This window comes from Eretmochelys imbricata, chromosome 2 (genome assembly GCF_965152235.1).
Source record: "Eretmochelys imbricata isolate rEreImb1 chromosome 2, rEreImb1.hap1, whole genome shotgun sequence".
NCBI lineage: Eukaryota > Metazoa > Chordata > Testudines > Cheloniidae > Eretmochelys > Eretmochelys imbricata.
Window position 1 is genome coordinate 211,170,428 of NC_135573.1, and position 16,193 is coordinate 211,186,620.

General features: G+C 36.8%; 1 protein-coding gene across 1 annotated transcript in view; it reads right to left on the reverse strand.

The window, feature by feature from the left end:
* The window catches only part of ITGB8 (integrin subunit beta 8), a 65,546-nt gene that overhangs the window by 36,781 nt on the left and 12,572 nt on the right, over positions 1-16,193 (reverse strand). The window contains exons 2-3 of the mRNA XM_077809354.1: positions 10,398-10,483; positions 5,381-5,555 (exon numbers count right to left, since the gene is read on the reverse strand). Coding sequence (XP_077665480.1) covers positions 5,381-5,555; positions 10,398-10,483 — 261 coding nt within the window. The remainder of the gene's footprint in view (positions 1-5,380; positions 5,556-10,397; positions 10,484-16,193) is intronic.

Sequence of the window (16,193 nt, forward strand, 5' to 3'; positions counted from 1 at the left end):
TAGAGAAGTAAAGTATGATTCAGTGTGAATAAGGGCATCAAAATGTGACCCACCATTTCAATAATTTGAGGGGTCGAATAGGTGGACGGCTAACATTCACTTGTGTTTCACTCCTGCAGTAAGACGTGAAGATGACTCAGACCTTAATTCCCTTAGTGCTTTTCTACAGAAGACCCATCTTCCTCGTTAAATGTCCAATTGTCTTTGTGACGGTGGCTATAATTTGTATAGAAGATTTACAGTAGTATACTTTTGATATTATAAAGATAAAAAAATTTCCTCCCCTCACTTCACCTTGTGTAGGCTAATGTGAGTTGAAGGACACATGATCACACATATTTGAGTTGATCAGACAATGACTTTCCATTCGTTCGAGGACAAGTTTAGGTGTACAGATGTACCTGGGAAGTTATTCCTTATATCAACTTTAGGCGTCTTTGCAAGCATATAGTAAATGTGAACAAAAACCAAACAAAAATATAGTGCTGTCAAGCAATTAAAAAAATCAATCACGCTTAATAGCGCAATTAAAAAACATTAATCGCAATTAATTGCGCTGTTAAACAATAATAGAACAAAATTTATTTAAATATTTTTGGATGTTTTCTACATTTTCAAATATATTGATTTCAATTAAACACAGAATACAAAGTGTACAGTGCTCGCTTTATATTTATTTTTGATTATAAATATTTGCACTGTAAAAAACAAAAGAAAATATTTTTCAATTCACCCAATACAAGTGCTGTAGTGCAATCTCTTTATTATGAAAGTTGAACTTACAAATGTAGAATTATGTACAAAAAGCCCTGTATTCAAAAATAAAATAATGTATAACTTTAGAGCCTACAAGTCCACTCAGTCCTACTTCAGCCAATTACTCAGGCAAACAAGTTCGGTTACAATTGGTAGGAGACAATGCTGCCCACTTCTTGTTTACAATGTCACCTGAAAGTGAGAACAGGCGTTTGCATGGCACTGTTGTAGCTTGCGTCGCAAGACATTTATGTGCCAGATGTGCTAAAGATTCATATGTTCCTTCATGCTTCAACCACCATTCCAGAGGACATGCGTCCACGCTGATGGCGGGTTCGGCTCGATAAGGATCCAAAGCAGAACACACCGACATGTTCATTTTCATCATCTGAGTCAGATCCCACCAGCAGAAGACTGATTTTCCTTTTTGGTGGTTCGGGTTCTGTAGTTTCCACATCTGAGTGTTGCTCTTTTAAGGCTTCTGAAAGTATGCTCCACCCCTTGTCCCTTTCAGATTTTGGAAGGCACTTCAGATTCTTAAAACTTGGGTCGAGTGCTGTAGCTATTTTTAGAAATCTCACATTGGTACCTTCTTTGCATTTTGTCAAATCTGCTGTGAAAGTGTTCTTAAAGCAAACGTGCTGGGTCATCATCCGAGACTGCTAGAACATGAAATATACGGCAGAATGCGGGTAAAACAAAACAGGAGACATACAATTCTCCCCCAAGGAGTTCAGTCACAAATCTATTTAATGCATTATGGTTTTAATGATCATCATCAGCATGGAAGCATATCCTCTGAAATGGTGGCCAAAGCATGAAGGGGCATGCCTGTTCTCACTTTCAGGGACATTGTAAATAAGAAGCAGGCAGCACTAGCTCCTGTAAATGTAAACAAACTTGTTTGTCTTAGCAATTGGCTGAACAAGAAGTAGGACTGAGTGGACTTTTAGGCTCTAAAGTTTTACACTGTTTATTTTTTGTTACATAACTGCACTAAAAAAATCTGCATTTGTAAGTTACGCTTTCATGATAAAGAGATTGCACTACAGTACTTGTATGAGGCAAACTGAAAAATATTATTTCTTTTGTTTATCATTTTTACAGTGGAAATATTGGTAATCAAAAATAATAATATAAAGTGAGCACTGTACACTTTTGTATTCTGTGCTGTAATAGAAATCAATATACTTGAAAATGTAGAAAAACATCAAAATATTTCATAAATTTCATTTGGTATTCTATTGCATAACAGTGCAATTAATTTTTTTAATCATGATTAATTTTTTTAAGTTAATCACATGAGTTCACTGCGATTAAATCGATAGCCCTACAAAAAAACAAAACCAAACAAATCTACAATCTAGGAATTTTAGCTCACAGATTTATTGTATGGGTTCACAAGCAATACAGATTGTGTATCCTCAAAGGAAGATTATTTTTATAGGAGAATCTAAACTTAGAAGATAAAGGAAGAACACAAAATAGAAAAGACCAGAAAAAAAGAAGTAGCCATTTTAAGGTTAAAGTGCCAAATTCTGCAGTCTCTGTTGAGAGTTTTCCTTAGTCAGGGACCACAGAATTTGTCCAACAGGAACTAGTAAACGAAGGGACATATTAGAACATCTAGTTTATCTCCTGCCAGGACAGGTGTTCCCTATGGTACACTGTCTACTGCTTTGTCCAATCTAGTTTTCCACCATTTCTCTCAAAAAAGTCTTTTTACAACCTCAGGGCCGCCATCTACATTACAAAAATAATCCTGTTTGAACATGACTGTGAAACATGGCTGCGGCCCAAATGCATTACAGAAATGTTTCTTCTTGCCTGTGTGAAATACTCCCCACCCAATTAGATTATAAACCTGTTAAGGAACAGTGTTTAAACTCAGGTAACACCCTAGGTTAAAATTCCGCAGTATAAATATAAGAATTATGGTTTGGTCTATTCAGGAAAGAAGAAATATTATTATAACAAAGTTGAGTCCCAGCCATATTTCACAGCTGTGCTTAAAACAAGTTTGTTTTAGGTTCTAACAGATATCACCCTAAGTCTCTTCCATATATTCAGCCTAAATCTTCTCTTTCTTCATTTCACTACTCCAAGTTACACCCTCATGTTACAGTACCAGAAATTATGAGTTCTGCAAAATTAACAGGCATATAACAGGTCATTCAGATTCTTGTATGAAAACGGGAAAAATAAAATAGGTTTATTGATACATCTGCTAAGGGCAGCACAATTTACATTGGACGCTCTTCTCTTTGTTCTGACAGATCCATGTGTGAGAATATAGCTGTGGGAGATGATTTCATATCACTGCTTCTCCCAGATATGGTCAGTGTTTAACCTGGAGCTATGACAATGAGTTTCTATTATGCACTTTTTAAAATCTACTGTTACGCTGGGTTTCATTCTAGTTGTCCAATTCAGTAAAGACTTCCTCCCATTTCTTCACCAGATAAAAGAGATGTATATGTTATAAGCATTGTATCTAAAAAGATGTCTAGAGTTGCACAGTTTATCCAATATATTTATAAGGAATAGTATCTCACAGTTTATAACATTTATTCTCTATTTTTCATCTCTGATCCATGACCCTTGCACTGACCGCCAACATGATCCAACAATACCATTTATTTGGGAAGTACGAACTACAATATTTTGCAGTTAAAGTTGCGTTAATTTGGAAATATATGGCTTTTCTGAGAGAATAAAGGCAAATTTTATAATTCTGACGGACCATAAACTGAGAGGCAAGCTTCAGTAAGAGAGCGGTGTACCACTTCATTGGGATGCACAGCAGAGGTAGATAGTATTATCAATTTTCATTCAATTGTGGTCTGAAACAGCTAAGTAAAATGCAAATTACTGTATTTTACAGTCACTTGGATTACTTATTAAATATAATACATATGAAAAAGTCTGCTCATATAAGTGCACATAATCCATTTAACGATTTTTGAACCTGAAGTGCATAATAAAGCTGACGTATACATAATGGCTTGGAATTTTCAAAGGGAGCAAAAAGAAATAGGTTCTAATTCCCACTGAAAGTCAATAGGACTTGGAAGCCTTAGTCCCTTAGGCCCCTTTGAAAGTCTCAGGTGATGTCCCAAGCTTCACAACAAACATCACACACTTTAGCAAAGTGCTACTTTTGAATATGCACACGTGCCAGTGAGGTGAGGAAACAGGTCACCTGTGTGAGCTGTATATGAAAACTGTGTAGGAAAAGGAGCAGCTCCCTTTCCTCTAAGGTATCAACATTCCTTTGACACTATTGTTTTGCAGGTGGGGGCTGAGGCATTGCTACCAGGAAAGAATGTAGCAGGAGTTGCAGCTCTTGCTCTAAAGTGCATGCACCACTTTGAAACTCATGGTCTTCCCAACTGATGACTTCACTGGAAATTAATGCTATTCAGACCAGTATTAATCTCCAATACATGATGTCTATCCCCTTGTGACAACGGGGTAGAGTGGACGGCTGTTGGCCAGGGATGAATTGAAACATGGCCACTGAGCCAGCCAGGAGCTTGAGGCTGAAGGAATAGGAAGATGGCTGGGGAGCAGTCTAGAGGGGCAGGCATTCCAAGCTATGCTCCAGGATCCACAAGTTTGGGGTCATCCATACAGAGCCTTCTTGAGTGTTCATGATTAGAAGACCTACAACCACTGCTCCCATCCATGAAGCTACTAGATTTTCCCCGCTCCTTCTGGATGAGGCAATTTCTGGGGTGCCTTGTGGCTTCTAAGCCAGGTATATTTTGTATTATCTATTCCCTTTCTGGGTAGTTTTCATCAAATGGGATGACATGGTCATATGATATGGCATGGTTTAGATTATAGGTGAGAAAATAACTACATTACAACAATACTACTGACATTTTAAATTGCATGAGAGTCAGAAAATTCTATGCGGGTTTTTACAACAACCCTACAGTCTTCTATTCTGTTATAACACAATATACTCCAGCATTCTCACTCTAGCACTTATGTGCATTAAATTTACACTACAGAAAAAAGCAAAAAAAATCTGATTTCAAGACGAGTGTATCCAAAAAACATCCTAAATGTCTTTTTTGTGTTTGGATGCATGAACTAGTAAGTCACTTTGTAACAATTTGGTTAGACAGTCAACATTATGGACCAAAGAATGTTTTGGTATTTAGTTTAATGAGGTGGGTTTCATTCTTCCAATTCTGGGATAATTCAACAGAACTATAACCTGTCTTTTGTGAGTCTCTGGAACTTAACCTGCATATTTCCAAGTGCAAAACTCCATTCTTGACGTTAACTTGGTGGATCAGGATGGAAACAGCTAACAAATAAAAACGAGACAAAACACCGCAAAATGTTTTCACCTTCACCTCCATGTCCCTGTTTGTGAAACTCAATAGCAGCCTGATCCTGAGTTAATGGGCATAGATGCCAAGAGATATAATTTTTAGCTATATCAATAGGAACATTGAAGTTATAATTCTACAAATAGTTTTATAGATGAAAGATGGTTAGTTTCATTCTTCTAAACAATAAATTACAGCCATTGCCTCACAAACTGGATTGAAGCATCCCTGTATTTAGTTTAGATTTAATACAGTAGCAATGTTTTAGATAACCAAACCTGGACGCAGTTGGATTGAAACCTCTCCCGGTGTCACTTGTGTATTTTCTTTGTGGTTGCTGGGTATCGTTACACGAATGGTGGGATTTTCTATAAATTCTGATTGGCAGCCTTTTTTTATTAAATTAAAAATCATGTCACATCGTCCCTTCTGTGTTGCTCCTGACATGAAATCCTGGTTGAAAAGAGGCAAAAGGTACAAACCATTTTAAGTTAAAAAAATATAATCTTCAAAGGAAACCAAGTTACCAAATAACAAGTGTTTCAAACACTAGAACATGCTACTATAATTGCAAAGACTGTTGTGCAAGGCCATGGAAGCCACATGTTATTAATAAGAACAATGACAAGCAAATACTTAAAATAGAAATGAAATCTAAAAATATTTTTTCTTTAAAGGACAAAACTTTTTGAATAGAGAGAGGATTTTGCACTATTAGAACAGGCAGCCTTTGGAAAAAGGATGGTATGCACTGTCATTATGTCACTGTAAAATTGTTTGTTGTGCTATATTCACTAAAGCAGTTCCACCAAAGTAGTGTGATCCACACTTACTATTTTACTTCAAAATGCACTGCTCATTTCTCAGAAAAAGTCTACTGGAAATTTTGTTTAAGACAATATTTTCAAAATTAGGACCAATATCTATAGTTAAGTTACTCAACAAGTGGCCAGATTTTCAAGTTTCTGGAAACTCAGCAGCTCCCATTGGGACCAGTGGGAACTGCTATATTTCTGGAAGTCTTTTGTAGGGGGTATTTGAGTGTTTGGTGAGGAGGAAGCCTATTACATCTTCCTAGCAATTGCACAACTGTGGGTGAGCTGTACTGGGCTCAAAACCGGGGTGAAGTTCTATGATGCATGCTATACAGGATGACAGACTACATGATTTAATGGTCTCTTCTGGCCTTAAAATCTACAAGCTGCTGAGCCCATCTGTTCCCCCTACATAAGCCAGAAGAGACAGTTAGACCAGTATCCTCCTTGTTTTGTGGTTGCCTGTGTATGAGACAGGAAGTGTCTTAAATAGGGCTGTCCATTAATTGCAGTTAACTCATGCAATCAACTCAAAAAAATTAAATCGCGATTAATCACAGTTTTAATCACACTGTTAAACAATAGAATAACAATTAAAATGTATTAAATATTTTTGGATGTTTTTCTACATTTTCAAATATATTGATTTCAATTATAAATGTACAGTGTACAGTGCTCACTTTATATTTTATTTTATTACAAATATCTGCACTGTAAAAATAATAAACAGAAATAGTATTTTTCAGTTCACCTCATACAAGTACTGTAGCTGATTTCTTCATCATTAAAGTGCAACTTACAAATGTATTTTTTTGTTACATAACTGCACTCAAAAACAAAACAGTGTAAAACTTTAGCGCCTACAAGTCCACTCAGTCCTACTTCTTATTTAGCCAATCACTAAGACAAACAAGTTTGTTTACATTTATGAGAGATAATACTGCGCACTTCTTATTTATGTCAACTGAAAGTGAGAAAGTGTGTTTGCACAGCACTTTTGTTTCCGACATTACAAGGTATTTATGTGCCAGATATGCTAAATATTCATATGCCCCCTCATACTTTGGCCACCATTCCAGAGAATATGCTTGGTAAAAAAATAATTTGTACAATTTGTGACTCAACTCCTTGGGGAGAATTGTATGTCTCCTCGTCTGTTTTACCCGCATTTTGCCGTATAATTCATGTTATAGCAGTCTCGGACAATGACTTAGCACATGTTGTTCGTTTTAAGAACACTTTCACTGACAAAATGTCAAGAAGGTACCAATGTGAGATTTCTAAAGATAGCTACAGCACTCGACCCAAGGTTTAAGAATTTGAAGTGCCTTCCAAAATCTAAGAGGGATGAAGTGTGGAGAATGCCTTCAGAAGTCTTAAAAGAGCAACACTCTGATGCAGAAACCACAGAACCTAAACCACCAAAAAAGAAAATCAACCTTCTGCTGGTGGCATCTAACTCAGATGATGAAAATGAACATGTATCAGTCAGCACTTCTTTGGATCGTTATTGAGCAGAACCCGTCATCAGCATGGATGCATGCCCTCTGGAATGGTGGTTGAAGCATGGCGGGACATACTAATCTTTAGCGAATCTGGCATGTAAATATCTTGCGATGCCGGCTACAACAGTGCCATACAAACACCTGTTCTCACTTTCAGGTGATATTGTAAACAAGAAGCAGGCAGCACTGTCTCCTATAAATGTAAAAAAACTTGTTTGTCTGAGCAATTGGCCGAACAAGAAGTAAGACTGAGTGGACTTGCAAGCTCTAAAGTTTTACATTGTTTTGTTTTTGAATGCAGTTATATTTTGTACATAATTCTACATTTGTAGGTTCAACTTTCATGATAAAGAGATTGCACTACAGTACTTATGTTAGGTAAATTGAAAGATATTATTTTTTAACAGTGCAAATATTCATAATCAAAAATAAATATAAAGTGAGCACTGTACACTTTGTATTCTGTGTTGTAATTGAAATCAATATATTTGAAAATGTAAAAAACATCCAAAAGTATTTAAATAAATGGTATTCTATTATTGTTCAATCATGCGATTAATTGCATATTTACTTTTTTTAATTGCTTGACAGCCCTAGTTTTAAATTGACAAAATACTGGGAGATGTAGATGACAGTAAAAGGGGGCTTCTGCAAAGGAGCTCTCCCTTGCTTATAGCTCCAAAAATTTTAGACAGAGGTGGGTTTGGGTATGTTTCCCCGCATTCCAGAGCCTTAGGGATGGCTTGCGTGTCAGACTAAGCAAACTATAGAATGAGATGATCTTTCATGGAACCTTACTTAATTAACTTCGGGGACCACAGATTTTTTTAGTGGGTTACTTTCACAAAACAGGTTGTTTTCAAAGAATAAATTAAATGTATGAGAACTTCTTTAAAAAATATCAAACAGAAGTGGATCAATCAATTTTTCTTTTATTGACAGATGAACTCAGGCTTTGTTTGCTGAAATTCATAAAATACTCCCATAGTAGCTCACACAGTTAAAGAAATGCAGAAAACATAAAATGGGAAAGAAAAAGAAAGAGGGTGTGGTTGCAAAAAAATTCTCTTACACAAGGAGTTTTGAAAGATGGTCATAACAAGCACAGACAAAATTTAATAATTAGTTTTGATGACAGAAAGTCTTTCATTTAGTTATATGAGAGCTAGTTGAATAGCTTCAAATTTGTTTGTGTTTACGTGCAAATAATGTAGCAAATTATCATTTCTGGGGTATGTTAATTGTTATTCGTGAGTATGGATGCCACCAGTTATTTATGAAAGGGGTGGCAAATCCAGAAAGTTTAATGAATTTTAAACAGGAAAGATGATTCATCTAAAATATTCATAATGACAGTGTGTTATTCATTATTTGCTAGTCACTATCTGAATTCTCTTCAGCAAAATAATAAAACAAGACAATCATTCAACCGGGGAGTAGTAATGACAACAGGCAACTCAGATGACCAACCACACATGGCAATGAGAAATAGCACAAGGGTAAAAGACATTGGCCTGTTCTACATTTAAAATGTAGCTTGACATTGCTATGTTGGTCAGGGGTGTGAAAAATCCACTCTTGAGTGCTGTAGCTCTACTGACGTAACCCCCCCCCCCCAGTGTACATGCAGCTAGGTCAATAGAAGAATATTCCCATTGTTTATGGAGATGGTGTTCATACAGTGATGGGTTATGGCGGCAAAGCTACAGCACTGTAGCTATTCCAGTATAGTCCCTAAAGAGTACACATGCCCATAGTGAAAGAGAAAGGGTGATGTTTGTTCACAAATTACTTGGGGGGTAACAAATACACATGTAGAAGTTGCAGTCAGTGCATAAACAGAAAGAGAAAAATAGTACCATCAGTTCTAATTAACAACTTTAAAACAATCAAATTAGCAATTTTTGTAGTATATTGAAGAAATATAAAAATACACACTTTAAAAATTGCATATACAAAATGGAAAGTTTAAAAGTGATTTTGTAACAAAACAATATGGAAAAATACGCAAAGATTAAATGTAATAATGTAGTATTTTAACTGACCCACCTTTGAGCCTCTAAAATTATGCTGGCATGAAGTGGAGAGAGAGAAACCCATTGGCTGCAATATGAGCATCAAAATACATGACCCCTTTTGAAGACAGCAGATGACATCTTACACTATTACTAATTGCCTAAAGGTGCCCTTAAAAGTTTTTGTGAACTTCTAATTGCCAGTAAACAATCTTGCAAATAAAATAAAATAAAAACCTAGAAGTCACCCTTAACACCCTTCGGAGACATGAAAACTCATAACTGGGTATATACAAATTGTAATTAAGTGGTCATTTGTCAAAAACAGAAACCTCGCTGTTTTCAATACAGTACTGATTTCAGAATAATTCAATTTATCACGAAAGCATTATAATTCCTGGTAACTCACAAAACTGAAGGTTTGCTGTGTCAAAAATAGCAAAGCATCAGTTCTTCCATATGTGACAAAGAAAATTATGTATGATGAAATCAAATTGACTCCAAGAAATTCAAAATCAAAACATTACTAGAAAAGTAACTTGCTGAAATGTAATAAGCACAAATATGAAAATGATTTGCTTCTGATATATAATGAGAGTGTTTAATACAAATTATTGATAAATAATTTCGTGTTGTTGAGGCCAAAAACTTTTGAACTCCCCAAAGTTACTTTTAGTCTGCCAATGCTGTCTATAAAGTAGATGGAAAACATAAAAAGGTTCACGCTTTATTTAAAAATTACTGTAATTTTTCAAATAAAAAAAGTAACATTTTCTCTTTTGGCAACAAAATATATTTCACATGATTTCTCAGGTGTTGTCTCCAAGAGTAAGTCTAAATAGATTTTCCCCTGTGATTTCTCAATATCTTTCTTTTTCATATTTTGGAGTTCCTTCATCTGCGTGTGTTAGAAGCATCTAAAATAAATAATTACAACAATAAAACAAAGAAATAGCTCACCTCCTGAGAACACCATCCACACTCTGGGCCCAGGGCAAGGCACACTGTGCACGTTAGTGCATTTGAAGTAGCACATCTGTTTTCCGCTGTAATGAAATATAAAAACAAACATTAGTGATTCATGATGGTATGTGGGAACTCTGTAAAATGCCTAACTTTAAACTCTGATTAAATAAACTGCTATTTAGCAGATTAAGATTGATGACAAAGTTTTTGAATAAGAGAAGGAAAGGACAGAAGACAGGTAAAAGAAAGCACCTCTGCAAATCTTAATGACTACATTCAGATAATGGAAATATTCTTCCCACCCATCATTACACTGCTTAGCATATTGCTTCGTCCCTGTGTTTTTGGAGGGCATGGTGTCAACTCTCACTATTCTCAAACCTTTCATACAAAAGACTGGCAGTTTGCCTCTGAAATGAGATCTATTCTTCTAGAGTTAATCAGCCCTCTCTGAGCATCAACATTAAACAAACTCTTTCAGCATATTCAGTGTAAGGCTATGTGTACACTGTACTTTCATCATTAAAACTTTTGTTGCTCAGAGGTGTGAAAAAAAGTTTTAATGACAAAAAGTGCCGGTGTGGTCAGCGCTTCTTTGGTGGGAAACACTCTCCTGCTGACAAAGCTACCGCAGCTCATTAGGGGTGGTTTTATTTTGTCATCAGGAGAGCTCTCTCCTGGCAAAAGAGAAAGGCTACACTGCATACCTTACAACGGCGCATCTGTGCTGCTACAGCCGCGCCATTGTAAGGTATGCAGTGTAGACATAGCCTAAGTGATTCTCCATCGGAGTGTATGTCTGTGGTAGCAGAGACTCTTCCTGAGAGGGAAGTATATTTAAATTGGAGTGCAGCAGACACAGTGATCAACACCACTGCTGGAAAATGTCACAATCAATTTGCACAGAAGCCAGCAGCAACTGTAAGGCTAAAATTTTGGAAGATAATATTTTAGTTTCATATGGTCCAAATGTTAAAGCTGTAATTTATACTGGGAACAAAGTCAGTAAGTGCAAATGTAATAAATTACAGCACATTGGATCCACCAGTACACTGCATATTATAATACACAATCTTGCATCCATTATAACATTCACATGCTGCTTTAAGAGACACTTGTTTTTCATTCAAGATTTTGACATTGAATAAACCAGAGGTTCTCTAACTTTTCCATAGCATTGACCACACCTTAATAAAGATCTCAAAGATCACCTCCTTCCCATTCATCATCATGCAGGCCACTTCCCCTCGCAGAACAAAATCCTTATGACAGTTAAAACAACAGCTCACACTAAAAATAATATTGAGAAAGTATTTAATATTTTAGCTTCTTTTAATGTGATTTTAGCAGCTGGATTCAAGGAGAACCAGCATTACACAATCAGCCAGCTCTCCGCAGGCAACCAGCAAGAGCTCCTGGCATAACTGATGCTCACTTGATGATAGCTTGGGAACTACTGGTATAAACAAAATAGATCAATGTTAATAGAATAGGACCTTAAGGTCTGAACCTGCTCACATTTTTAAGTTAGTGACAAAACTCACAATGACTTAAATAGAAGTTTGATCTGCCTTCTATTTTATACGAGCTATATCCAAAATGTTTTATTATAAAATATAATAATAATAATAATGCAGAGAGAGAAATTAACACATATACAAAAGGGAGAAAATATGTGTTATCAGATGACAGAGTGTTGATAAACTGAAGAGATACAGGAACACAATTTTAGATGGCAAGAGATGAAGAGGAGAAGGTTCTTGCAGCAGAAGAGAAACTGCTTGAACGGACAAAGAGGATGTCAGTGCTAGGTAAGTGGAGGGAGCATCAAGGAAAGTAAAAAGAGCAAAAACTGGTCTATGAGGTGTACTTTAAAAAAAGAAACATGGTAAACTTGGACTAGACCTGAAATGAGTGCAAGGCAGGGCAGTGTTGTTCTTTGTTACCATCCAACTTCTTTGCATTTGTGAGAAGATGGGCAGCAGCATTCTCCATGTGCTGAAATCTAGAGAGCTGGAACTTGGATGCCACAGAGAAGGTGGCACTACGAATTGAAAGGATGGGAGAAGACAGCACAGATGAGGATTTCAGTCAAGGCAGTGCACTGGCAGGGTTGTGAAGCTGATGATAGACAGATCTGCAGGAATAAGAGGGCCCAGGACAATGCCAAGGTGTTGGAGGAGGAAATAGTGGGGAGTTGCATTTGAGGATTTTCTTGCTCAAGAGAATCCCTTCTCTCTTCAATTCAACATCTATAGAAGCAGGGATGAAGCCAGAAGTTTATTTGGTCATGAAAGACAGAGAGAGGAACAGAGAGAAGTCATTAAAGGTACCAAAGGGTATAGAACGGCTGATCATCATCATAAGTGTGGCAACAAAAACAAAAGGTAGGGAGAAGCTGGACAGAAAAGAGGCTAAGACCTAAAACTTGATGTGATCCACTGAGATGCAGCCACTTCTAGCAGAAGAGTTGTTTGACAGGTAAGAGCAGAAAGTTTACAGGAGGAAACCAGCAGGAGAAAGTGATCTACAATACTGACGGCTGCACTGAGGCCAAGAAGAACCAGGAGGGAGAAAGTGCCTTCAGCAGAAATAAGGAAAAGGTTGTTAGTTACATGGAGAAGATCAATTCTACTATTGCCATTTCCCTTAAGAGCTTTTAATATGGTGTATTGGCAGGTATGACTAAATAGATATAAATGGGCCAAATAAATCCCTTGTAATCACTTTAATAAATGGAGTTAAACCAGAAATGAATTTGGTCCAGTGAATTTCTTATATTCATTTAAGAGAGTCCCCACTATAGATGTAGACTCCAATATGCATAATATAGGTAATTTACTTGCAGAGTTCTTGAATGTATTTCTTAAAAACATTTCCCAGAATGAAATATTACCGCTTGTGTAACTTTACCCTCACACACTCACACCTGCCAAGAAGGATAATGAATGTCAATCATCAACAGGATGAGTGGACAGCATCAGGAAGCTGAATAAGCACAAAACTTCTTCCAGGTTTTTTTTATTAATGGTATTGTTGGTTATGAATATAGCTAGCGTCTATTTGGTTAGAAACAGCCAGGAGTGAAAACAGCAAGAAAAAGAGGAGAAGGCCCTAAAACTCCAGTTGGGATTTTCCATGTGATAGTTAACACATGGAAGACTATTAACAAAGGATATCTAGAGTACTGTCAGAGGGAGATCTTTTTGCTGATGATTCTTCAGTCTCAGAAGTTCTGTTTTCCGATCATGAAATTAATAACTGGCAATTGAAAGGCTTGTTATCACTGGCTTAAAAGATTAATTCATTTGGAATGAGGAGGAGGGAAAACTTGAAACTGATTTATTGATACCCAAAATAGACTCTGGCTAGATCATTAATGTTGTTCCTAAGTTTTTGTTTCAACATGATCTCTTATAACAGTTACATTTATGGACATGTTTTCATTCACAAAGTATTTATTATTTAGTTATAAGTCTATTCTAAAAGTTTAAAATGAAAAGCTTATACTAAATCAGTTTTTAAAAAAATCTTATTCCAAAAAATAAGAAACATTTTTATGAGCTGGCTCAGTAAAAAACGGAGAATTTTTCTGCCACTTCACCAACAACAGAATCCAGACAAGACTGACTTACTATACAGCCAAAGTTAAGAGCAAGTTTCTATTGGCTTAGTTAGAACTGATGTATGCCAAAAGGTATTTTAAACAAGAATGGCCAAATTTTGGCTTGAGAACCATAGGCATATGCACATAATAAAAACTAAGTGTAGCAGGTTAAACTGCATATATCCAGCCACACACACAAAGAAGAATTCCCCACACAAATCATAATTATCACAGGTATTGAAGAAGTGAATGCACTGCTTTTTGGAAGGCACACTCTTAGGATGGCAAGCCAAAAACATTACCATCAACTTGTACCCTCTCAGATTGTTCAATAAAAGAGTACATGGAGTTGAAGGTGAGAATGGCAATTTATGATCATGTAGCATACATAACAGAATTTCACCCAGTCACTCCTGTAACAAGACCAGAAACTTTTTGGGAACTAGAGCATAGCTTTTAGAAAGACATCCGATCTTGTCTGAAAGACTTAAATACACCAACTCCTTATCTAGGCCTCTCTAGTTATTATGGTCCATAATAGCCATTATGTGGCAACACTTTGGAAGAAGGCCACAGGTTTTTCCTATGCCTGTAATGCAGTATATTAGAGTTGCCTTCACCCTTCTATCTTGTTTGATAGGCCAGACAGCTTATTCCCAATAAGTATGACAGCCAGCAACTGCCCCAGATAACAGACAGTTTGCACACTGAAAAAGTATTGCAAAAATGGCACGGAGCAGGAGGGTTTCCATTATGATTGTTTTCAGAGTAGCAGCCGTGTTAGTCTGTATCTGCAAAAAGAACAGGAGTACTTGTGGCACCTTAGAGACTAACACATTTATTTGAGCATAAGCTTTCGTGGGCTAAAACCCACTTCATCAGATGCATGCAGTGGAAAATACAGTAGGAGGATTATATATATATATATACACATACACACATATACACAGAGAACATGAAACAATGGGTGTTATCATACACTTTATAACGAGAGTGATCAGTTAAGGTGAGCTATTACCAGCAGGAGAGAAAAAAAAAAACACCCCTTTTGTAGTGATAATCAAGATGGGCCATTTCCAGCCGTTGACAAGAATGTGTGAGGAACAGTATGTGTGTGTGTGGGGGAATAAACATGGGGAAATAGTTTTACTTTGTGTAATGACACATCCACTCCCAGTCTTTATTCAAGCCTAATTTAATGGTGTCCAGTTTGCAAATTAATTCCAATTCAGCAATCTCTCGTTGGAGTCTGTTTTTGAAGTTTTTTTGTTGAAGTATTGCCACTTTTAGGTCTGTAATCGAGTGACCAGGGAGATTGAAGTGTTCTCCGACTGGTTTTTGAATGTTATAATTCTTGACGTCTGATTTGTGTCCATTTATTGTGTCTAACACTTCTTGCTCACTTTCCAAGGGGGAAAAAGGTTTGTTTTAATTGCCAATCCTGCAAACTCATCCTGGAATCTGAAAATTCAAATGAGTTCTTTCCTGCTTGCATACCACCATCAACAATATTGTACAGGGTAAATTAAGCTATCAGGATATGCTTACACTACACACTAAGTCCAAGCCCTGACTCAGGTTTGAGCCCAAGCTCCTCTTTTGTACACACACAAATCAACCTGACTTGGATCAGCAAGCATTCAGAACCTAGGACTCAGCGAGGGTAGTGGGTCATCGTCTGAGTCCCACTGTCCATTGGGTCCAAGCCCTGTTGTTCTGCAGTCTGGATGCAGCTCAAGTGGCAGACCCAAGTCAGAAGGTGGACACATCAGCCCAGCCATGAGACCCAGGTCAAGCAATTGTAAACCCAGGTTTACAATACAGTGTGGATGCTAAAGCGCGGGTTTGGAAACACTAAATCCAAAAGGCATGGTCCCACAGACCCAGGTTTACAATGCAGTGTAGATATACTAGCTATTTCCAGGGAGTTGCACCTATGTCTTTAAATTAATTTTTGCTATAACCAATTTCCCAGTAGGATAGCACAGGTGTAACAAAGGACAGAATTTCAGAGTAAAGGAAGACCAATTTGAAAAAAAAAATTCCTTATGAAAACCTGAGAATCTGCTATTTTTACAAGTAATCCCTCAGATTACTAGAAAAGAAACATTCGAGAAAAACATTTTTCCCTGTTTTTTCCACTGTACTTTGTGCAGTTGCCAGTAATTTGAGTTTAGCCTGTT